The sequence below is a fragment of the Haliaeetus leucocephalus genome, unplaced genomic scaffold (assembly GCF_000737465.1).
Source record: "Haliaeetus leucocephalus isolate CR32 unplaced genomic scaffold, Haliaeetus_leucocephalus-4.0 Scaffold577, whole genome shotgun sequence".
In the NCBI taxonomy this organism is placed as follows: Eukaryota; Metazoa; Chordata; class Aves; order Accipitriformes; family Accipitridae; genus Haliaeetus; species Haliaeetus leucocephalus.
The window spans coordinates 617,181-642,600 of NW_010973013.1; the positions used below are offsets into that span (position 1 = coordinate 617,181).

The 25,420-nt window shown below is 43.4% G+C and overlaps 1 protein-coding gene across 1 annotated transcript in view; it reads right to left on the bottom strand.

Annotated features, from left to right (window-relative positions):
- Positions 1-418: 418 nt before the first annotated feature.
- CAPN8 (calpain 8) overlaps positions 419-25,420 on the bottom strand; it is a 31,002-nt gene continuing 6,000 nt past the window's right edge. The window contains exons 3-21 of the mRNA XM_010577688.1: positions 19,737-19,855; positions 18,488-18,621; positions 18,011-18,179; positions 17,044-17,127; positions 16,169-16,254; positions 14,718-14,792; positions 13,554-13,714; positions 12,670-12,845; positions 10,658-10,669; positions 8,712-8,923; positions 8,091-8,127; positions 7,352-7,417; positions 6,363-6,420; positions 5,717-5,781; positions 4,416-4,484; positions 3,037-3,115; positions 2,008-2,124; positions 1,330-1,388; positions 419-442 (exon numbers count right to left, since the gene is read on the bottom strand). Coding sequence (XP_010575990.1) covers positions 419-442; positions 1,330-1,388; positions 2,008-2,124; positions 3,037-3,115; positions 4,416-4,484; positions 5,717-5,781; positions 6,363-6,420; positions 7,352-7,417; positions 8,091-8,127; positions 8,712-8,923; positions 10,658-10,669; positions 12,670-12,845; positions 13,554-13,714; positions 14,718-14,792; positions 16,169-16,254; positions 17,044-17,127; positions 18,011-18,179; positions 18,488-18,621; positions 19,737-19,855 — 1,802 coding nt within the window. The remainder of the gene's footprint in view (positions 443-1,329; positions 1,389-2,007; positions 2,125-3,036; positions 3,116-4,415; positions 4,485-5,716; positions 5,782-6,362; positions 6,421-7,351; positions 7,418-8,090; positions 8,128-8,711; positions 8,924-10,657; positions 10,670-12,669; positions 12,846-13,553; positions 13,715-14,717; positions 14,793-16,168; positions 16,255-17,043; positions 17,128-18,010; positions 18,180-18,487; positions 18,622-19,736; positions 19,856-25,420) is intronic.

The window sequence follows — 25,420 nt, forward strand, 5'->3', positions numbered from 1 at the left end:
AGCACAAATCCAAAACATAGCCCCATACTAGCTACTATGAAGAAAATTAACTCTATCCCACCCAAAACCAGCACAGATACACAGTCAGAAGTCAAACCAAAGCCACCTGGGCCCATCTATCGTAAGTCAAAATTTGTGACATTTCAGCATGACAGAGAGAAACACTCTTTGTGCAGGAAAAGTAAAGGAGGTTGGGTTTGGGTTTGTTTATTTTATTTGTTTGTTTATCTTATTTGGTTCAAGAGTGCATTTATTTTATAACTGACAGAAGTTCACTTCATTTTTAGTGGGCTTAAAATAACTTGCCAGTAATAAAACCAAGTTTCTCTCTCTGCTTTTCATAACAAGGAGAAGCTGAATGAGTGGCTCCATGTTCAGAAGAGTCTCAGAGGTCTCTGCTGAATTCATTGACCGTGGATCAAACCAGTGTGGAGCACAACCACTGAGGGAGAAACAGAACAAGGAGTCAGATCATCCGTAAGGTCCACAGGATGCCACCGGGGCACTCTACCACAGCACTGGGAGAACAAGCTGGAGCTGCATTTTAATCTGTTGTATGTGTAGGATCCATCTGCTCTGGAACTTCAGGGAAATTTATTGCTAGCATCAGCCTCAGACACTGCAAGTGAGGTCTCTTCCAAGGGAAGACCAGTTCTCCAGGGCAATCTGCATGACCTTTGAAAAATTCTAGGGTCGGAGTATGCAATGTACAGTTTCAGCTAGATTTAACTAACTGTGACTGAGGGTCACAGGGCTTCCTAGCCATCCTCCTCCCTTTGAACCAGTCTTCAGCTGAGAGGACTAATTGGATGGACCTCTTGGGGCCCTTTCCAGCTGTTTCCTGAGATATATTTGTATTCTGCAAAGGGAAGACTCAAGCTGATTGCTTTTATTGCAGCTTCATCAGGAGAAATTTGCATTAAAAACAACGTGGCAAAAAAGGACCTGGCATCTTAAAAGGTCTCTTCTAATTCTGGCAGGTTGATCAGTACATTCTCTGCCAGACAGGAACAGTTCCCTGCTGCGTGTTTTCTAATGAATTGACCACTGCCTTCTAAAAGTAGATAGTGAAACACGCTGGGTAAGCATCTTCTGAAGCAACCTTAGGGGTTTTGAATGTATCTTTACTTTTTTGCTCATATAAGGTAATTGTTCATTTTACTAATTCAGACAGGCCTTCTCAGCTGAAGTACCTTTTCACATAAACAAACTTTCCATTTGAATCACTGTTGAGTTTACCACTTAGAATACTGATTTTAAATAAATGTATTTTACTGCGGTCCATTGCTGTAGCTTAACCAGATGGTATTTCAATCTGACCAGCCTTACCTCAGCCAGAGAGAGCTGGATGACTCCACTCTTGTCTTTGTCCAGGAGATGGAACACTTCTGAAAAGTAGAAGCGGGGGAAAAAATTCGATATAAACCACAGAGTTTGGCATGTAGAGAATCACTGTCTGACAAAATGTAGAGGTCTGGCTTTTTGCCATGATCTACTGGAAATCTAGACTGGTTCTGCAAGATAACATTACAGCTGTTCTTTCCTCTTACAAGTAATTTCTAAGCCACTTCATGGGGCGGAATAGTCAGATCTACAGCAGCAAACCGAGAGTTGGCAGCAGGACAACTATAAAATCTGATGCAGTAGCATCTGGTATGATCTGGGGACAAACCTGTAAATCAGGTCTGAGTAAGGACTGTAAATGATAAATGGTACCATTTATAGGAGCTGGGACAACCTGGGGGCCAGAGCACCGATCATAAAGTGCAGATGACTGTAAAGCAGAAGAGCATGGTAGGTTATGAAAACATGTCCCTCACCCTCCATGGTCATTCAGACAGAAAGGCTTTTGCTATTTCTCTGCTGCTTTCTCCAACAGACACAATATTTCTGGCACCCTCACATTTCCAAGCAGTTTGCTACATTCACAGTTAAAAGACACCAAACACTTAATGAAACCCCAAAGTTTTCAGGAATTCCCCTTGGCTGGGGAACAGAGGCACTTACTGAACAGGGTCTCCAAGCGGATCATACAGGCCACAAAGCCGTCGAAATCAATGGTCAGCTTGCTGCAGGCGTATCGGATAACAATGCTGTGTTGCACCTGGTCGTTGAGCGTGAAACCTGAAGGCATGGGAAGCACATGAATCACTGACACAGCAGGTTAACATGCTGTCTCTGATGTGACTTATCCATGCACTGCTGCAGCTGCAGGCAGACCTGGGTGAGGGACTGAGGACTATTCCTCCCAGGAGGTCTGTCGGACTCCATCACCCACCTCTGCTGTGGGTCCTTTCCAAAGCCCATTGTGCTGGGTGAAGAGAGGCATAAAGCTCTCCCACAGCATTTTGTCAGACTGCATATTTCACATTGTTTCACAGCATAACCAGTCCTATGTTCCCCAGATAAACCTCTAATTAGCGAGTCTTGGCACTGCAGCTGAATAGCAGTGATTGCGGTAGAGCCAATTGCTCACATAACACATTGGGTTCTATTCAGGCCCATATTAGTGCTATTTCTGTCTCTGGATCATTCACATAAACTCCACCAAGCACAAGACAGATCAAAAACCAGTGTTCCTCTAGATGCCCCTGAGCGGGCAAGCACTGCTCCAAAAGTGAATAGCACACATCAGAGAGGATATCATTGGGGCATGCCTTGATCAGGCTTGCACCTTCTCTAGTGTAAAGAAAGGTGGTGGGAGGAAGTGAAAGAAAAAGAGGATTTGGACATAGCTCTGAAAGAGGACAGTTAGATTAGGAAATAATGAGGGCAAAAATAGAGCAAGTAATAATCAGATGGATAAGCAATGGTCACAGCATGGACAAAAATATCAGTGGTTCATAACGCAGAACAGAGAATGGGTTTTGATGTATATAACAGCAAAAGGACATAGCGGTCCGTGACTGTCAGGAAGGGAGAACGGCACTCGCAACGCTGTGATCTAGGCGACAGGAGGGAAGCAAAGTCATTAAAAGGCTCCACTGTTCTTCCGATATTTGGTGATCCAACGGTGCCCCCGAGCAGCATACTCACCTGCCTCTCTGAGGGCATTTCGCATCTCATGGGAGTCGATGGTACCAGAGTAGTCACTGTCCACTTTCTTATAGATTGCCTGCAGCAGAGGGGAATGAGGGAATGCAGGGACGGCTTTTCAATGTGTTCCCACACAGCAATGAGGTATTAGGAGCACAGGCTTTGGCTTCCATAGCTGGCTAACAGCAGTAGTGAAGACATGGTAACAGGAGGCTCACCAGGCATTAGCAGCCAGAATGAAATCATCAGGACTCCTCTAGGGTTTAACTTTGGTTTGCCAGTCCATTCTGCAGCCCGTGCCCTGCCACCCTCCCTGCCCCTGTAGCCAGATTAATGCCAGGACAATCATGCCTACCTCTGCTGCGTCCACACCATCACTGTGCTGTGCGGACTCAGCCTCGGGTTTCTGATGGCTGGGACAGGGGCTGCCCCACCAGCCCAAGCTCTCACTCTTTGAAACGTTAATGAGCAAGGGCAATGTTTCAAGTAGCTACTGGCAAGCAAGGCAGACTGGGAAACACAGTCCCATGGGCTGGCAGCCTGCCTGCCTTCATGTTACATGGTGGCAGACAGGCCATTGAGGAAAATATCCTATCATTTGGCAAGCACCGCAACAGACAAAGTCCATTTTGCTTAATATTTCAGACACGATGACAGATGCTTCCTACTGCCAGCAGGTTTATTATCCAGAATTAGATGCCACCCAGACCTACAGCTCAGACTGGAACTGGCTCTCAGGGCTTGCTTTGCTGGCACCTGCCCTAGGTCCAGTGTTTCATGAACCCAATGCCTCTTCATGAACCTCCAGGACAGATGCTCTGGGCTGACCAGCATCAAGTATGGTAGCAGCAGGCTTGCCTGAAAGGGATGTTGTCAAACAAAGCACGTCCAAATTTGACCTTCCCTCGGACTGCTTGGTTCTGGGTGAACTTCCTGGGATATTAAATCCTCTGCCACAAAAATAATTCAGCACTTCTACAAGATTTAAAAAATACAAAGCCAGGTTTTTGTAGGTCCTAAAAGTACATCTTTTGTGTTTGCTGGTGCTCAGCTGGCTATGTAACATATTGCAACGGCAGAGATATGTTCACATGAGCTTTAATACAGCAGGCAGCAGAGAGCTGTCCTTGCCAACAATGAAAGAGGGTTAATCTGACTTTCCATAAGGTATTGCAAATTATGAAGAGTGGTGGGGCCAAATGAGGATCTGCTTGTGGCCTTTTAAATCAGAGGTGTTTCTGAGCCCTGGAACAAACTCCAACCATGAGAAGAAAGGCTTCCAAGTATATCTGCCTGTGGTGGCTTAACCCTGTCTCAGTTCTGGATCTGTACTTCAGAGCTGAGAGGGAAGGGGAGACAGTCAGAAATAACTGTGTTACCAAATACTTCTGAATCTTCATCCAAAGTGTCTTGAATTCTACAAGTCCCAAGGTGCCGGTCCCATTGGTCTGAGGATGTTAAGGCATGGTTCAAAAATCAGGATTCCTCTGTCCTTAGCAAAACTGAAGAGCAACCAGTTCTGATAAAAACAAATCACCCACCATAGTGTCATCTTAATGCCATACTAGTTCTCATTTGCAATGCATCTCCATCTCACACAGACATGCCCACAGCTTTCCATTTGCTTAGCTAAAGGCATGCCAAGATTTTTTTAGGCTATCTGCACTCTCAAGGATTGATATATGGAATTGCTAAATATATAAGCATGATTAGATCCACTCGCATTTTGTCCATTTAACAGCAGATTAGAGTCCTTACGGAAAAAAAGGACTTGCCTCGCAGCAGACAAGTGTTAGAAACCAGAGGCAGGAACTGCAGGTGAACAGCGAGAGTCGATAGTAGGCTAGACAGCCTTCCCCTGTGTCCTTCAGGGCCTCGACCATCCCTTCCTATGGAAAATTATGCAGAAACAGGGAGTTGTCCCCCATGATGCTGTACTTATTGGGTTGCCCTGTTGGGTTTGGGAGACTGTGGAGTGTAGGGCAAAGGCATCACTTCTCCTAACAGCCAGTGATCCACAAGATCCACAGCTAATCCCTGCTGACCTCAACTGACCATGTCATGAGACCAACATTAGTGTAATCCTGGCAGCATGGCTCTTGACCCTCCCGGTGCATTGGCTACCTTCCCAGCACGTCAAAGGAGTACTGGGCAGATGTGCTGACCTCTCCTTTTCCCTTGGCTACGCAAAGCTGATTAGCTGCCGTGTGTCCTACAAGCTATGCAGAAGAGGGGAAGGCACAGCACGCACTTGTAGCATTCCCCCTCTGAACAGGTTCTCCAGCCTGTCTCTGCTGCTTTGAGCTCTGTGCTCTATTAGCAGTACCTGACTTAGAGATGGCAGTTGAGGTTGTGCTTAAAACCTGCCTCCTGCCCAGCACGCTGTGTATGCATCCGAAACTGCACAGGCGCATCCAGGCGTAAGGTCCCTGCTTCTTCTCCTTGCTATTTTTAGGGAAAAGTTTAAGCACTGAGAGATGCAGAGCAGGTGAGAGAAGCAGCCGATGATTAAATGGTTCAGGTTTCTGCCACCCTGAGCTGATAACGCTGCTTGGCTGAATTTTATGCCTCCAGCCATGTCCCTGAACAATGGAAGTGTAAACTTAGCCCATCTTGTCCAGGAGTTTTGCAAAGCAGATCCAGAAACTTTAAAGGTGATGAAATGACATTCAAAGGATACATCTAAAAGGCTGATCATCTCCCTGCAAGTGTTAATGTTGAATCCATCACTTTTAATATCATTTCCTGTACAAAAAGGGAGTAAAAACCCAAGTCAGAAATACTTCTAGATAAATATTTTTCTGCAGAAAACCTTGGAAATGTCAGCCACCTTAAAATCTTGTTAGCAAAGTAAATGCTCTGCCATTTCTTCCACTATTTCCCTTCAGCTGATTAACGTGGCTTTTTTGGCACAGGGGCAGGGGATGCTACTGCATTTGGTGGTAGTAAGCTTCTATCTGTCCACAGAAGTTATGCAGCAGCATAATAATATCTTCCCATGGTGGTCCTCCCAAGAAGGTACAGGGAATATAGTGCCTCTGTGGGAAATCAGCTGGCAGACCTTGGAAGGGGAGCACCAGGTGGTATTTCCCCCCCCACATATTACAGGTTCAACAAGCCAGGAGAAACTCAGCTCGGGGCAGACACAAACTCAGTTTTTCATCACCCTTAGCTGATAGAGCTGGGTTTTGTTAGCACAGATCCCATCTGTGTGCTAATGGACCCAGGCACAGACATTCACTCTGCCCAAAGAGGAACTTTATGTCTTGTCATTTCAGCGTGTGCCTCTCGGCTCCATTCAATAGGAACTACATAAAGTTACTTACTCTTCGCCAAAACCCGGTTTAGGATAGTTCGAAGTTCAGCTGCAGTCACTTCACAGTCCTGGTCAGAAAACAAAACATACTTTAGGTGTTAACATAAAAATTATTTGAAACAAGCTATATTCATTTGCTGTCAGACATCCAGAGACTATTTTCCTTTCATGTAAACCCTGAATTATTTTCTAACACTTTATATTTACCATCAGACATCACATGGAGGAGATCCTCAGAAACCATGAATATTTCCTAGCCTTCCAAATGGGAAATAAGTGGTTTGTTAGGTGCTATGGTGACGTGACCCAGTAAAAGTTAACTTTTTAACAGGTTTGACTGAATTGGGTGACTACCTTCTTTCTCAGCTAAAGAGGTTCAGGAGAGCATTTGAGATTTTCCAGGCTTATGGAAACTACAACCAAACAATACTAAAATTGCCTTCTCAAAACTCAGAAAGGTCTTTCTAACTAACAAGATATTTTCCCTCTCTGATGTCAGTGGCTGCCTCTTCATTAAGAGAAAATCTGACATGACAGCCACAGGCTAGTACGGCAGGGATTCGCAGATACTGAGGTTTGTCAAATACAATAAATAGAGAGAAAGTTAAGCCAACAGTTTTCCGATTCCTGGGGATTCTAAACAAAAAGGAAGGAATTGGCCAACTAGGCAATTGTCAGAATTATACGCTAACTCCACAGGTAATTTATTTCACCGTGGGATAATATTTTCACAGTCCTCACTCCCATCATCCCTATTTTCAAAGTTAGTCCATGCCCTGCATTACCAAGGGAACAAATCACATTTTTGCACCAATAAAAGGAACAATGTAGTAAAACTGCTCTATTGTAAAATAAATTGAACTGAAGCTGTGAGTTAATAAAAGAGGAGAACTGCTTGGTTTTTTGAAGACCAGCCAGTAAAAGGAATCAGCAAGTCAAATATTTGCATAATCATAACAGAGAGGTCCCAATCTTTTTCTTTCACTTTAATCCACTTACCTCTCCAGAGAGCTTTTGAAACAGAGTCTTGAACTCATCATCTATATCTTTGTTATCAACATGAGGCTAGAGGAAAGACATGACCAAGAGTGTGGTTTACAAGGTGGTTCTAGAAAGCGGGCTGTGGATATCATAAAACAGCTTTACAGGGGACTATTTACAGCAATGGAAAATGAGCACTTGCTCTGCCGCAATGGCAAAACAGTGGCACTACTTAAATCAAGACCAGCCAGAGGCTGGCTTCATATGGGAGTAAATACTTTCTAAGACTGATGAAAAACCTTTCTTCTGTTAGGAAGATAGTTTTATAAAATAGCTGCAATGAAAGTGTTGCTGCACATGGCCATAGCAATTCAGCAGTTCCTTGGAAGCCTGCTTTTGCAGTTTCTCTTAGACTTCAGGAATACTATGTGTTTCTATGGAAAGGATCATTCTGTGCCCTCCCTGCCTTCTCCTACCTGTGCTAGATGGAAGGACAATTTAATGTGTTCCAGCTCAGTCTACAAGGGTGCAGCTTCTGTGCTACATAGGCCCAGGCACGTGAAAATGCATGTGAAACTAAGACACAGAAATATGTAAAGAATCCCCACAACCAAAAAATATTCCTTCTGAGCACAAAAACATACTGTGATCCCAGCTCAGGGGAGAAATAAAAATCTTGCCCCTGTTTTGCCCCCACATTATGAAGGAAAAGTCTGCTAGGAAAAGAAAGAATGATCTGCCAAGGTAAGACACTTACCTCATAGGGGTTTGCAGACACCACATCACCAATCACCCTAAGGAAAAAAGAAAAAAAAAAAACAACAACCATAAATTATGAATCTACCATTTGCCTTTAAAATAATTAGCAAAACAAGCTGTTTTAATATAAGGTGGTAGTGAATGCACAGAACAGGCCTCCAGGTTTCCTGCTTCCCAGGCTCCTCATCCAACCTCTGTCTATCCCACCTCTTTGAAGATATTTTCCTTGGGAAATCCAGCCTTGTTGTTCTTGTCTTGTATCCAGACTCCTGTTTTTTCATTCAATGGCTGCTATTGGTACAACCCTTTTTAAAACCATATCTTCATCATCATACTCCCAAATCCTGCACTCTTTAATTGTGGTAACTTCTACTTCACAGACCTGAGGAATCTAGTTACCACTTGAGTGCTTGGTGGAGGCCATCTGAAGAGCCATGACCTCTCTACCAAGGATGTGTGTGTCACATATGGTAGACTACATAAGAAAATAGGTCCTAGAAATGGGACTGTTCTGCTGGTTAAAGGAAAAGATAGAGCACAGGATGGGGGTGCAACACCTGACCTTTTCCTTTATGTGCCTCACCAGCAGAAGAGGACGCTTTCCAGAAAAGATACGCACTGCGTTTTAGCCTGTTTCTCAGAAAAAACTCGCAGGCAGAACTCTCCATTTTTGTAAGGCTCAAAAGTGGACGGCACAATGAGGTATTCTCCCCGGGGCAACTTCATGCGGCTGGAGACTTCACGCAGGTTGACATAAGGATCAGACCGAGCTGCTGGTTGGTTCCTTGCGAAGAAAGCACGGTTTACATGAATATCTGTGTTATTTTCCAGCTGTGGGAAATGTGTTTTTGTTAGAAAACATTTGACAATTCACTGGTAAGCCAGCCACCCTATTTCAATTTCAGTGCTTTAAAGCCATCTCAAGTTTTTCTTAGCATAAAATAATAAATCTGCGAGTGATGGCATAAAAGATAACCACCAGGGTTCTGTCATGGGAAACAGTCAGGAAGATAATTAGAAGGGGCAAGGATGTTCCTCTATACAGATTATCTTTTCACATGTCTCTTTACAATTTGTGATATAAAATAAATAAAAAGATCATAATGTGTGCTCGTATCTGGTCAAACTAGTACCTGCTGTACTTAAGTTGTCCATGTATTGAGCATTTTTTGCTTTCATAGGCTGTTTGTGGAAAATTTAAATTTCAGAATATTTTTGAGCAAGTTATGGTATGGGATAAATCTCCTAATTGCATAGGAACTGTAGTCTCTAATTTCTTTAAACAGACAGAAAAGAATAGTAAACAAGACAAAGTAGCAGTCGCAAGGGTGAGGCATTTGGGGTCACATTAGCTGATTTACCCAACTTCTATTAGTAATACTAAGGATATTCCTTTGGATTATGTGTAAAATAGTACTTAACTTTTCCTTAAGGCCAATATACACTTAAGCAAGTGAAACATTGCATAGGTCATGAAACAAAACACCGATGTAAGAAGAAACAGTAGTGTAAGAATAACATCTCTGCTATAAACCTCCTATTCATGACTTTTGCTCCACAGGGATGTCTTTCAAAAAGCATGATTCAATGATGCACAAAAAGTGCTGTGTGGTTGACACAGGGTGGGGAACATTGCATACAGATAAGGTTTCTGGCTGTCTAAGATCAAAGCATACAAAGATGTTTCCAAATATTTCATAATCATTCCGTTTTTCTGTTGCAGAGTCGAAGAACAAGGGGGGGGGGGGGGGGGGAGGGGTGTCCTCTTTTGTTCTGAAGGTAAAATGGGATTTATTATTTATTCAACAGCCCCATCCTTCCCCCTCACTCAATCTTAAGCTAAGTGGGACTGCAAAGATTAAGAATCCAGATCCGTATCTTTTTCAATCTATAAAGTTCATTTTCCCTTTGCATCGGCAAGGCTGTTAAAAGAGCACAGTTAATTGCTACATGACCACATATTCATTTACTGAGAGAGAAGAAAAGGGCTGAAAAGCCGAGGAAAAATTGGAAGTGCAGGCTGCTGGACCTCAGTAATGAATATAGGCTATTCCTACTGCCAGACACCCCTGGGGTCTCTTTCCTCAGGAATGAAAAGTCTCTTTACCTCAGTATTGACATCTGGGAGGATTAGGGAATGTTGAGCAGGGCTTTTTCAGTACCAGGAGCCTCAGCTCAGAACTATGAAAGGAATGGATTCACAGAGTTTGGCATTTCTTCTGAACATTAGCTACATTTTCTCAATTTTAGAGTGCAGACACTGTTCTGCCTTCACCTGTACTAAATAGACAAATTCTGACCTCTGTTATACAAACTTAGTGGAAGCCAGATTTCAACAAGTATAGATGAAGTCAAGATTGGGACTAAAATGTCTGTAATAAATGCTTGTGCCCCAATCCCTTGGTTATTCGGAACTTGAGATATCGGTCCAGTGATCCAAGAACAAAGCCCTCCAGAAGAGCTATCATTAGTAAGGAAGAAGTCTGCCTGGTAGCTAAATTCTCCACTGCAACAGGAGGGAGGTCCCCATCTGGAGGGTAGAAGTCTTCAGCAGAGACTACATACCTCCTCAGGAATCTGAAAGGAAGAGAAAGAGCTGATGTTAAAGGGCTGCTACATACCCACATCTATCATTAGGAAAAAAAAAAAAAATCAGATAGAGCCTCCTTGAGACACTTTTTTTTCATTTTCATTTACAACCACATATTGTACTATCAGTTATACATAAAGTTCTAGCTTGTGCTAGAGCTGTTCCAAAGGAAAAAACAGGATTTTCATCCAAAGGAATTAAATTGCAACATTTAATTGCTTCTCTCCTGATATGGTGTTGTGAATGATACTATTGGTTGGAAATGTTTGGGTAAGCCTTTAAATGTTCGGTCAGGAAAGTCAACAAGTTAGCCCCACTTTGCTAACCGAAAACAAACTGAGAATTTATTACAGCAGACCTAAAATCTACTAGTCTACTGTTACTGGAATATGATAAAATACAAGGTCACCATCACTAGCAACCAGCCTGAAGGTGATGAGATTGTTGTAAGGCAATTGTAACAAATTTCAAGATTTGGTCCACCCTAAATTAACTAAATTGCTATGCTCATTTGTACCTCTAAATATAAGGTAGCTTTTCCAAAAGCAATCAGTTGTCTTAAGAGCATAGTTTCCAGTGAACACCACAGAGAGCGTCCTCCCAAGTCACGAAAGAGCTTTTGGAACTATCGCACATAAAATGATTCTGCGGCCTGAGATAGCCCCTGGAGACCTCAGGTCTTGTTCCTTATAACGAGCACACTAGAAGGCCAGGAGCTCAGTGATGGGCACCCTTACAGTTATTGCCAGTAGGCAGTTTGAGCTACGTGACTTACAAAAGCTTTGCAGGGCAGGTAGACTTGAGCATACACCTCTTCACCTTCTCCTGCACAGAGATCTGCTTTAGGTCACCATCCATGCTGTCCTAACCGGACCTCCTCAGCCACAGCATCAGCTGCAATGATGTAAATCTACAACAGTGTGTGACTCAAGTAACTTGGAGCATAGCTGAATGTCTGCCTGAGATGACTTAGCAGCCATGCCTTTCAAAATAAAGTCTTCATCTTGTTAAGAGCCACCAAATCTACCCTACTGTGGAAAAGATCACAGGTGGGATGAAGCAGATGTAAAGCACAAAAGCTCTGCTAACTTCTCCAGGGTTGTACTCAGTGATATGAGCAGGCAAACATCCTTAATGTGCAAATTCAGGATGCCAGTAGGCCAGGGTGCTTGGCACCATGCAGATGGCAACTCAGAAATGTGCTCAGTGAGAACCATTTGTGTATGCAGACACTTAGGCACTAGGGAAAACCTCTCCTAGTTTTGAACCATCCTGCACAAGACATATTAGCAGAAGTCAGCCATTCCCATCTGCTCCCACCTGTGCTGGTTAATGATCTTCATCCAGTGGAATCTACACAACATTTAAGTGCTTTTCTCCAGATACGATATTGGGAATGATAACACTGGTTGGAAATTCTTATATTTGCTTCTCTCCCCTCATATCACAGAAATTAGAGGTGACACTGTAGTTTTTTTCCCTACAATTTTTAGAGACAGAAGCAACACTGGCAGAATTAGGAAAGAAAAAAAAAAACAACCCAAATTACTGAACCAGAACAATAGCATGGCAGACAATGAATCAAACCAATTTTCAAATGCAAGGGAAAAATAATAAAAAAAGGAAAGTGACTACTGAGCACTAACGATAGGCTGTAATCAGAAACACTTATCTGGAATTGCCAGGCACCCTGAGCCTGCCCCCATTCAGATTTTGTAAGAGAAGGCTCTCAGTGAGACTGTTGCTAAATTATTGCCTCTAGTTTTACACTGCTCTCCTGTTAAAGTGGGACAAAAACCGAGCCTAAATTTATCTGAATCTTCCCATATTATGTGGGTCAGGAAGAAATGAGAGAAGGATTTGAATTATCTTGCAAAATCCAGTTCTTATTGAAGTCTAGTGCTGAATGTCAAGAGGTAGCACATTGCTAATTTTTTCCAGCGTAACAGAACAAAGAATAAAGCCTTTAATCAGGAATGAACTTTACCCGATAGAGTGAATAACCAATACTAAGCAGAGCTTCTCCCATTTTCTTCTGTCTCCTGCGGTTCTTCTGCATCAAGCCCACCAGTATAGTACAGCACGGCTCATCCAAACTCCCTTCATGGTCATCATCTGGTTTGTCCAACCGGATTTTAAACTGGGGATTGGTCCAGTATGTTGCTAAGAATTCCCAAGGTGACACAAAAAGGAGGAGATTTTGTTGTCATTATAGCCCAGGTGGCTGTCTCTAGAGTTACAGAGAATACCTCTTTGGAAGGACTTTTGCCTGGAGTTTTTCCAGCCCTTTCCATTACAATATATGGTTTTATGTTTTCACAGCTATGCTGAATATCAATTGGAGCCACAGCAAATCAAAGCACCAAGGTTATTTCCTGGAATAATGACCAACAGGGAGGAGCTGATATCGTTAATTCCAGCCAGTCATTTATCTCCAGGAAATGTGCTTGGCCAAGGCTGTTATTGTTGCAAGAGGACCAAATGCCAGGCAGCCTCTCCAGAGGTCTAACCTGAAAATGACTGGGAAACAACACTGTCACTGAACTGTCACACTTTCCTGGCCTACCCACCCCTTTGGAGGATTACTCCAGCCAGTAGCAAAAGCCGTGTAAGCAGGAAAAGCAGACAGAGAAAGAAAGAAAAGAATACAGCCATGAATTAACTGCTTAGTGAGTTGGTAATCCCTGACGAGGAAATAAGTGTGAACTAGATCTTCATTTAGACTGCCAAGCTTTTGCTTGCTGTCTAAACCCCACAGAAAGAGCTGAACCTCCAAGCCCTTCCCACCAAAGCCCCCGCCAGTTAACAAGATTTTTTTTTTTATAGTTTTGTCTGGTATTTCACCAAATGCCCACTTGGCTGGGTCTCCACCTTGGTAATTCTGGCAGCCCCCAGCAGTTGAACCCCGTCTCCACTGTCCGTTAAACAGGGTCAGGTCCCATTTATTGACCTCGTTGCTTGTCAGTGTGTCGGGAGTCAAGTTGCAGATCTCAAGGCGGGTGAACTGCCTTTGAAAATCCGAAAATGCCATCCTGGTGCACAAAAAGACCAGGGTTAGTCCATCAGCCTGCAACAGCCAAGGCAACTGCAGATGAATGTCTTTCCCAACAGGGCAGCAAACGTCGGTACTACAGAGCTGCCCAAAGCCCCATTTAATTGAACTTTGAAACTTGGAACTGGCTTTTGGGAAACAAAATTTCCCACTCCCTGAATGAGCTGTATCTCCTGGAGACAGTTGTTCTCAATGGCTGTTACACTTTATGGGCTCAGTCACCATTTTCTGTCATCCCAGCTGTGGGCATTCCCTTGTGGATCATGCTTCATAAGTAAATTCACTAAAACTGGTGGAACAAAATATGCAAGGAGATGCCATTTAATGGGAGTAAGAGTTGGCCCTTACGAAAGCATCACTCTGTAGAAAAACAGTCTCAGTTTGATGTTTTGCTTTAATTCTATCATTGATGGGTTTTTTTACCATTCTTAGTAGGTTTGCATGAGTGACAGACCTTGATCACTTCATGCCGCAAGCAGAGGTCTGTTCTCATTTCTTAGTGCCTTATGGCCCGTATAGCTGATTGCACTGGAAGACAGTGGCCATTTATCTTTCCAGTCTAGGACAGAGTGACATGGGTTCAGTACTGATCCATATAATCAGCTAACTGGGAAGGGCTTTCCATTAGGTCTGGGTAAACAGACTCTTCCCAAGCTGGTAATCTAAACTTTTTCATTAGTGTGTAGCATTTAGGCAAAAAAACAAACCTCAAAATGTAGAGCAGCTGAGGTTCATTCTTGCCACCTCATTAATTTTATTACCATCTGGTCTCTATATTTTGGATAAGCACTGAGTTATGCAAGCTCTAATAAAAGGTAATGTTTGAACGGGAAGGGAGATAAACAAGAGACTAACAAAGCACGCATGTCATTATTAACCCCCTTGGTGCTGGCAGTTTCTCCCCATCCAACTGAAAGGACTGCTTCAAGAGCATACATGCACATAAAATGTCCGAAAGATTAAGCTAAATGAACAATTCTTACCAAAACTCTCCATCATCTACTTGCTTATCCAGAGCCTGTTTTTGTTTGGGATCAACATAATTCCATTCAGGAGCACTGCAGACAAAGCACAAAAGCAAGCTGTTCAGTTGTTGTATTTTATTCTACAATGAGATCAGAGAGTTAGGGTCTCTCTTCGGTTACAGCTGATAAGGGAGTATGTATTTCTTCAACAACTAGACCTTCTGCCCCTCCCAATGGCAGTACACACTGCAACCTGACTATACAAGGCTGGAATCAGACTGCAACCGTATTTGCAACAAATAAGCCTTAAACTGAATCATCACTGCCAGGTGCCAGAATGTACAAATATTGCAGACTGGCTGGATTAGGTAACACACAGCCTGAAAGTCGGGCAGAGCTTCTCCATTGTAAGATCTATTGGGATGCCTGATATTCTCCCTAGGGAAATGATATAAACTCCACTGTTGGGGTCCCAGAAGAACAAGAAAGCAAAAAGGTGGAATTTGAAAATGTACTGCAGATAAACGGCATTGCTCCTTTCCCATTCTGATGTTAATGTGCAGCAAGCTGGATTCTGCTCTGATCTGCTCCCACATGGCAATGCAGTTCTGCACCTGCCTCTGCAGGGTTGTCCCATGGTAAAACAGGTGTACCAAAATCAGGATATGGCATGTGTGCATGCCTGAGGCACCTTACCTTGGGGCTGAGCAAAGCAGCTCTGACAAAGGTAAAAATAATTGTAATGTTTATCTCTATTTTCTATCCTTAAGTATGATACGACACCAGCACCAGGACTGCAGTCAGTCAGGACAGGAAACTGAAATCTCAGTGTGTTGCATGAAAAAATATATTGTGGCCCAAATGAAAGTAAAATTTATGCCATTCTAAATATAAAAATAAAAGAGGTGTCATCACTGCCATTCTCCTGAGATTCCAAGATAGTTAAAGCCCAGACAGTTTCTGAGAGATTTTCAATCTTCTGGGTCCTTAGCTTAGTCAACATCCTCATTTTTTCAAGATTCTCCAGTAGAAACCAAATACTGGTCTGATTTATTGCCGAGCAATCTTAGAGTTGAAGCAGAGGCACAATAGTTTATCCCTGCTGTAATTCCCCAGAATGGGATTGCTTTGCATATTCTACTAAGGTCCCGGCACCATCAGTAGGATCAATCTGAGAAAAGTTGTCTTGCAAAATGACATGGATACGGCTTGCATTGGGCTGCTCTCGATTAAAACATGGGCTGTTCTCTCTTATTAGAAAGCTCTGCCTGAGGCAGGGAAGAATGTCTGCTGGGCAGAGTGGATCAATATCTAACCTTGCTAATAAATTAATAGTGTTTTATTCCAACTGATTTAGTATCTCTCCTAAATGTGCTTTGTGATTGGATTAACTGCATAGCCCCAATTTAATTTTTATAAGATACCAAAATACACTGAAGGCAGAGAAGCAGGGGCATATAAAAACCTACTTATCACTCCAAGCTCCAGTCCATTCCACGTCACCCCAGGGATTTCTAAGCCTCACTAGTTTCTCTGGCCGTCCTCGGTAATATACCTAAAAGATCCACAACAAACAGAGCCTGAGAGCTTCCATTATTCCAATCATCACAGGGCAATTGCTTTTCAGACAGGATAAAACACGATTTGTACTTGAGTGATGCAGTCCATTACAATTTGCAATAGGTAAAAGACACCTAGATGCCTTCCACCCTTATTTTACATTATCCTGTGCCACCAAGTGAGCCATTAGCTGCAGCACTCACCCTTTCGTATAAAGACAGCAACCTGCAAGGAAAAACATCAGCTACAAAACAGCAGAATATCTACCTCCTCGAAAGCAGGAGACATCACACAACACAACAAGGTTGGAAAGAGGTTATTTGGCATGGACACCTCTGTAATGATTCCAGTTTCAGAGGAGCAGGAGTATCTAGGGCCCACTGTGAAGGTGAGACTAATGGCCAAGCTCATGAAAGAGGTTTTTACTCCTTTCCTATTAGCACTGACCGGCAAAGTACACGCTCCCACCTCGTGCAGTACGAACACGTGTGGAAATGCTGCCTCCTCTCCTGTTTCTCCTTTCCGTACCTTTCATTTCAGTAACACCTTGGCCCACCTCTACATTTTGTATTCCAGTCTATTGGTACAAGCTGCAGACTGCACAGTATACTCTGTATAACTACCAGTAACAGAGCTTCTGTCCTGCGTAAGTACTACAGGTACTTTCTTTTTTCTGTAAGAGGGTGCATAAGTTAGCAAAGTTTTTATTTGGTCACAGAAAGACATCAGAAGATTGAAGGCACTGCAGCTGGTTTGTACGATGGCCCTAGAGAGCCTGGCTTACCTCTTCTGCTCCAGTGACAGAGTAAGCGTGTCCCTTTACCAGCTTCAGACTTGTGATTGCTTCTATTTCAGCTGCAGTAGTTATCTGGGGCAATAAAAGTATACACATTTAGGACTACATATTGTGTATGAGCTCAGCTTTCACGAGCAAATTAATATGGGGGAAGATATCCAAAGTGGTATGCACAATGAATATCAATATTCTTGATGCAAAGTATATTAAATAGAGGTGACATCCACAGCAAAAGTTCACCTCCACAGTTTCATGCCCCTAAATATGCAGTCCTAGCACAGCAGAAATTCAAGAATGTACAATGAAATCTAAATCTAAATCCAATTCCTAGCTCAGGTAACAGACCCAGTCACCTGCAAAGCCATATTCATGTGAACTAAGTTCTAGCCTGCCTCAGTTGAGATCCATAATATCAAAATTTGAACTCTGGCAATCCCATATGCCATGAAGCAGGATTTCAAACAAGATAATGAAATGGGATGTGAAAGGTGTGAAGTTTCCAAAACTTGTACAAACATCATCTGCAACTTGAGAGAGTTTGTATTACAGGTGTCAATAATCTTTAGGACTGAAAACCAAAGCCAGAATCAGACTACAGGCTACAACAAAGTGTCTCAAAGAGTTTTTTATCTGGCAGTTGAGTGTCTGGAGCTGAAATTACACAGAATTTGAATGAGAAAACATACTCAGAGAATGAAAACAGAGTTCTGGAAGACCAGTCCCCAGTATTATCACAGGCTGTCTTGTAAAAAGGGAGGCATGATGAGAGTTGGTTATTTAGAAACTCATCCAAAGTTTTTATAACAGAAATCAATAAAAGTCTCCCACCAATTGTAGTTTGCTTTTACTTCAGACCTTCCTGTCTATGTCTAACATTGGTCTGAGCTTTTGTTACAGTATGGACCAGAGCCCAGAGAAGAGGAGTGAGGAGAGTAAAGCGGCAGCAGCCTCTTACATCTATGGAACAGCCAAGCAGTGACCCAGCTCTCAGAGCCTTCTGGATGATTTGGTACAGGTTTGAAGGAGCCCTCCGCAGCTCATAGGACTCAGAAATGCCTCCAGTAAAATCCTCAAAGGCCTCTATAGTGGACCCTCCTGCAAGAGCTTCATAAGAGCCATTCAACCTGTGGGAGAGATGACAAGAACTACATAAGGAGCCATCTCCACCTGTAAGCATTAGCAGTGCAGAAAGAAGGGTTTATAATGTAGTATCTCTCAGTCCATGTGATCATCAGTGTGACCTGGGGCACCAGAAGTAAAGCCCCTTGAACCCGGCAGTTGGCAATACCCTTTATGGACCTAGAGGGAACTGTAAATAATGGGTGGAATGGAGGCTGCGTTTAAGTGAAGTGCATTGTGTCTAACACCACAACCATGTGGGCAGTCAGATTCTGCACGCCCAGGACCGCTGCCTCCTGCTTAGCCCCCTTACTTGGCGTAGGCCTTCTCCAGCAGCGCGCTCCAGAACTCGTTGCTTTCCTCCGAGTGCACAAAGAGAAGCTTCCCATTCTTGGTGGGCAGCCTGTCGTCCACCACGACGTCCACCCACTCCCCGTACTGCCAGAACTGATGAAAAGAAGAAAGGAAAACATGATGAGGGCTGGTGTGCACATGATAGCTCCACACTTCCATCTTCCTACCCCATCACCTGTCATCAGTTCCCCCTGGATAAGTCACTGTAAGGTTTCATTCCCATGTTGGATTCCTCTCCCTTGTAATAGAGGCAAACTCTTCCCAGCCCTGTGAAGCACTGAGCAGGCTTCTTAACCCTGTATTAAATTTTGCTGATAGGTAATATTAACAGCAACTTGTTGCACATAACATCTGGAACACTGTCTGTGCTCCATGCAGAGCTTACATGATGAACAGTCCAGAAAGCTAGCGTGTAGACAGGATACTCTAAAGTATCTTTTCTTGTCTACTCTTTTAAGGCCCAATCCACTGGGGAAAAAAAAAAAACCAATGCCCCTGTAAAAATGCTGCAAGGAGAGGTCACCCAAAAGGAAAACACTCGATAGTGCTAATCCCTTCTGAAAAGACTGGGAAATGTGTGAAACACTGCTAATGCTAATTTTTTGCCTGAACACTAGAAACATTTACTCCAGAATTTGATGCAGTCCTGAAAGGAAAGAAGATAATTCACACAATAACCCCCTCTGCTGAGATGAGCTGGTGGAAGGGATAGGTATGTGCTCTGTAACACCTGTCCTCACCAAAACACCCCCTTTAGCTTTGCAGGGTGAATCCCTGCTGCTCACACCTGAGCCTAACCTCTAGTCAAAGCAGGTTGGCTCAGTCCCAACACACTGGGTCTGCAGGCAAGGAAATCCAGGCGAGGGGAGGAGAGGGAAGGAACTGCATCAGCCTGAATTCACTCTTGACAGTTGGCAGCAACAGAGCTTGGCTTGACTCACAGGGCGTGATGGTTTGGCTCAGTTTACAAAACCTGTATAACTCACCAGAGCCCTATCAGCTGTAAGACAGCAGAACCTAGCCAGTGAGCAGGCATCATTTAACATTATTTAACTCTGTTCTTCTTTTCTTTCCCTCTCCCCCACCAATTTCACTTACACACCATAATTCTTGACTATTTAGCCTGTGCCAAACACACAAAAAAGCTGGGTTTAGCTGAATACGAGCATTTTCCTCTGTTATTCTCAACACCCTGATCATATAGGTACCTGGAAGTGAAAGATCCCAGCATAGTCCTTCTGGAAACTCTGAGCCTTGGGAACAACACGGTACAGAATGTCTGGATTCAAAGTGAGAGATGCAATGGCAGCTAGGAGCCAGCAATCACCTAAAACCGCGTACGTTACAAGACAGAAAAGTATATTAATAAATAGGGGTTTGCCGAGCTGATCCTTACACCATTATGCCACACTCCTATCTAGACTAAAATGCCAGCTTTAAGTGCTTTGCAGGGTCCTGCCAGACTCAGTATTGGTTCAGCAATCCATTCTTGTTTTGTGTTACTTATCTCTTTTGCTCATTTGCCACTCATGCAGACCGCATAGGTATCTTGGGGCCTCTGAGGCTGATCATGGTGGTGATTTCAATGGTCTAGTTGGGGCTTTGCTATTTTGATTTTTTAATGAAGCTGTGAAAGCAGGCTGCTTTATCTAAGCTTGTTAATGCCTTCAGGACACCAGGAACATAGCCAGAGAGAAAAGGCATTTGGGGTATGTGGGTTGCAAAGCCTGGCTGGGCAGCACAGAGTTAATGACCTACAGTACTTTAACTAGACCCAAACCACCCCACCTGGGAGGAGCAAGGGCTTAGAAGGGCAGAAGAGGACAAAAGTTCTGGGTTGATAGAAGGGTAGTGGGACTTCTATTCTTGTCTTTTGGAGAAGATTCAATGGATAGCAGGAACATTTGGGTGGCTACTCCTTCTAAGCCCTTCCTTTGAAGGTCTGAATTGGAACCAGCACTTAGGGTTATTACTACAGATTTGCCCATGAGTGTAATGGAAGCAAAGTCTCCTGGGAACTCTGCAAGTAGGTGAGTCCTTTCTCTGGCATACTCCTTACCCTGGAAAGGATGAGGATGCCCAGCCCTCCCTGGAGGCTGCGTGCCAGGTTAGTGACCTGCTTCTTGTGGGTTGGAGGTTGGGGAAGTAGAAGCCTCTCTCACACCAAAGGTGGTGCCCCTGGGAGACTCAATGACTCGTGGGTTTGTTACAGTATTTGCGTACTGCAAACAGCAGGAAGAACTTCTGTGATTCTGTGTTATTTCTGAGGTGTGCCGAAAGTCTAGGAAAACAAAACTGCTCTGAAGGTACTAACATTTTCCTGGTTCCCTGTGGATTATCTGTGCCAAGACACAGTTTCTTTGTGCAGGTGCATATTCTGCAGAAGGAATTGGCATAACAGCTCTTTGCTTCAGTGGAAATAAGCTAAAGGAGAAACCAAGGAAAGAGTTTAATCTGTAGCATGATTTAATATCTTAGAGCAGCAGTTAACTCTTTATATTGACTTGGGCTTTATGATTTAGTGCTGTGATGAGTATAACTGTAAAAGTAAGATGCAGGGACTTGCCTGGCGCTGTGTGCTCTCTGCTGCCTGTACCCCCCTGGGAAGTACTCAGATGCCTCCTATGAGCTGAACAAGAAACAGCTGTTCCCAGTTAGGCAAGCAGTGACTTGAAACAGCTGTAAAGAAGCACCCCTGGTGCGATGACCTGTAAGGACCTGAGCTGGCTGATTGGATTATGGGTGCAAAAGCAGGATCTACCCAGTGTGCCAGCCTGGGCATTTCCAATGAGGAGGGAAAACCTAGTATTAGCATGTGAGGTGCTGCTTGAGCCTTCCCCCAGGAAGGAACTTAGCTGCCATATTCAGGAAAGGCTATTCAAGCTGGAAGGGGGTAGAAAATGGCTGAATTACCTGCTTCTCCCCATCCACCTGCATTTCTTATGAGAAGAGGTTAAAAAAATTTGTCCTGCTCATCCTATGCAAGTGAAGCTTGAAGAGGCAGCGTGAGGCAGGTTAAATGCTACTTTGCAGAAAAGTTGTTTGAGCCGAGAGCTCTTGCTTGAAAGGTAAGATTTCCTCTGCAGAAGAGAAGCTAAATTAAAATAAAAGGGTTGTGGGATGTTTAAACTGGAAATGCTGTGTGTATAGAAGAAAGAGTCTGAAAGCCTCGGCCTCTGGAGCAACTATGAGCAAAAACCTTCTCGAGCTCATCTTCAGCCTAATTGTTTTACAAATTATTTTGCATTCTGTGGGAGAGGGCTTGACTTACTGGCCTGGAAGGTTCCTCCCAGCCTTAGGTACCTATGTATAAAATAAGCAAAATTGGGAGAGCACAAGGGGGGGGGGGGGAAGGCTTTAAGAACCTCCTTTCCCAAGAAAATGCAGGTGCAGGAAAAAATGAGACTGCGACCACTCAGATCTGCTTTGTATCTATTTCTTTGAGGCTTTCCTTGGTACAAATGTATGCCTTATGCTGTTATAATTTCTGCTTTTGCTTGGGGAGGTAGAAATAATGGTGATAAGTCTGGGGAATGGCTGTTCAGAGGAGGAAGATGGAAAACTGTATAAAGTTAGACCTGAAGCCCTCATTTTCTCAGCTACCCCAGATATTCTTGCTGCCCTGGCTGTTCCTGGCATGCTGTGAAGTACAGAATACTATTTCTGAGAAGGTGGCAGGGTGGGGGTTCTGGTGTCCCTGTTGTGTTCCTCCACCCCCAGTGAGACCAGAGAAGGTCTGCAGCAGTGATGAGTTGGTGCTCGCCCAATGTGCAACATCTGGAAGAGTTTCCCTTTCCTGGTCCAAGCCAAGTTTCTATAACCAGTGAAGGGAAACTACTCTGGGCTTTTGCTGAGGATGGTGTATGTTTGATGAACAATTAGGCAGAAGAATCAATGAAATGAGAGGGGTTTTCTTAAATAAGTTATTTACTTCTCTGACTCAGAACTAAACAATTTCAGAATCTTAACCCCAAAAGATGCTAAACGCAGCATGAAATCCTTTATGGCTATCTTACGGTATGAATTAACTTCTCAGCATCTGGGAGAGCGAGTGATGTTGGCATTGGTACTTCTGCCTCCAGCAAACACACCGTGCAATCTAGCTTCCCAGGGAAGCATTAGGGGCAAGACTGCTCAAAGCACATGTGGAAAGACTTGTGTTGGAAGAATTGCAGTGGTGAACTTGGCCTTAAAAATAGCTATGCCTGCCTTGAGCAATGTGGAGTTCTAGCTCTAAACTTAGTTGGGGGCCTAATATCTTTGGCTAAGCTTGTGGCTGAACAAATATCAACTTTACCCTCCGAAAGGAACTAGCTGGGAACTGGCTGCTGTGCAGTAACTTGATAAAAAGGAAGGTTTGCACGGCATGCCTAGATGCAGATGGTTTGGGGGCATCTTTATATACAAGCGATACGTTACGTTCAGGTTCCTGTGATATTGGCTTTAAGACAAATTAAAGAGGATGCAGGAACCTGTCCATACCAAGGAGCTTCCAGGATGGAGCCTAAACTGCACATGTTGTCTCTTATCTTCTTGTACACAATAATGGGATCGTGGCCTATTAGTAAGTTTTCTCAGCACTACTGGATAATATATTGCTAGTTCTAAAAAAGTACAAGTTGACAGTACATGTTCCTTTTTTCAAAGTTCAACATAATTTTGCCAGCAGCAAATTTCAGAGTTTTGTTTGTGGTTGTACCTACAGGATAGTGCAACAGCATAAGCTCCCTAGAAAGGCAGTTTATGTAGGACCACTCAAACTTGTCCTCGTTCAGCTGCAGGTTCTAAGTCATCTTTCAAGCTGTGAGGAAACTATTTGATTCCCTTCCAAAAAGTGAATTTTTGGAGGAAGAAGAAAGGAGGCCAATTGACCAATGAATTAAATATTTAATTAGAATGTCTTTCCAATAAGTTATAGTCAGAAAAATTACAATATCAAAAAGCATTTCTGCTCATTGTATGCATTTGAAGTTGTGGCCTTTTAGCTTATAAAAATAAATTTTTTAAAAGTGTCCTCAACATTAGCCCTGCAAGGCTAAATCACCTATCGGCACATAAACTGCTTTCTGCTCAGTCTCATATTTCATGAACAAGTTTCAGACAAGTGCCAATTACAGCATTTACTGCTGCTGCTGAATGTGCTAAAAAGAAGCCAGCTTGGTTCCTGAATCTGAAGTCATTTGTAATGTTGGTAAAGTGCAATTTTTTATTTTTATTTTTTTTTTAAATTTGAAATAAGCGATTCTGACCTTGGATTTGTGGTGGAAAGGTAAACGTGAAGCCTAGCTCTGTATGTGTGTATGTGTGTGTATATATATATATACACACTCATAATCTTGGAGTATTACTTTGGCTGTTAGTGCACTTGAAATAAAATCACTTGCTGCTCACAGATGTACTGAGATGGCTCGTGTTCCCAGTGCTATGCAGGCGCCTCCTGGTTTACAGAGATAATCGAATTGCTGCGGAGAATACCGAATCCTTGGTGACCTGGGAGCTGAGTGACTCCTCTATATTGATGATGTTTACCCAAGCACACTGCACTCGCAGAGGCCATAAAATAAATGAGAAATTTGATTAGTTTCAGTTGCTACAGAGCCACGTTCAGTTTCTTTTAGCTACCATGAAAGTGTCTAGCCACAGAGCATCTAAACTCTTCATTGACCTAGTGATCGTGAGTTCAAGCCAGAAGTCCGAGTGTCTGGTTCCAAGATCTAACTGGACAGCACAGAGGCATTTCTGTCCTGACTGTACTCTGGCTTGTTGCTATTTCAGCAATGCCTGGTGTTCAGAAGGGATCCAATACAATCCTGTGGCTCTTGCTTCCCGGTTTGTCAAGCAGATTTGACTCTCAGCTTTAGTCTCTGCTGGAAGCCCTTCTTCAGAGCTTGCAGTACCTGGGGCATCCTCCCAGACATCAAGGAAGCACTGACCCACTAGCTTTATAATTTCTGGTAGCGCAGGCTGTTCCTGCTTTAAGATTTCTAAAGAAGGCTTCTTAAAGTTTTCTATGGAAATGAATTAAGCTCTGCAGCTGTTTACAGAAAGCTGAAGGGGCACCCAGCAAAGGAACAGGCTTTCTTCTCTTTAGGGTCTCAGAGGTGTCAGTGATGTATTTTTTGAGATCTAGGGAATATATCTGCTAGAACAAGGATCGCCAGTACCCCTGGGCCCAGGGGACTGAACATCAGAAGGGCCATATATTAATGTCTATAGCAAAATAAGTGAACAAACCCAGTACTATTAAGCACTCTCCTGCCTACAGGAGCTCCAAAGGCTCCCTCAACAGATATCAGAGCTGTCAGGCTTTGGTTTGTTCTCCAATCTACCCGCAACCTTCTCAGATCTGCCCGTGAGACAAGACGCGCACAAACCAGGCATGGGGTGGGTCCTCAGCTGGCGTCAACTGGTGCGTCTGTGTTGGCTTCAGGGGATTTCTCCAGCTGACAGCCCAGGCCAGGGGAGCTACAGTGCCTGGAGTAAGTACCCTCTGAGCCTTCAGAACAAAAGACACCCCACGAACATAAACAGTGTGGATCTGGAAAGCTTATATTAAACTGAGAGGGTTTGAGTATGTTTTATATTATTTAAGTTAAATTTATGTCACTTGCTGCTTAAGAACTTCTGCAAACTATTCTGGGGTTAACTTATTCAGACAGCTGCAAGAAAAGTTCGTAAGTCACCTTTAATAACTAAGGCTATGTGACTGCATTTCAAGTTGTTACTAAGCTATCAAAAAGATATGGTTCAAAGAACGTTTAAAATATTTCAAGTCTTTCAAGTTCCCATCAAACTTCCCAAGCTGATATTCATCTGGCTTACGCTGTTGTCAAAGAAATAAGTTTAATGGAGTGAGACTAACTCTGCGTTTTCTTGTTCCTTTTGTTCATAT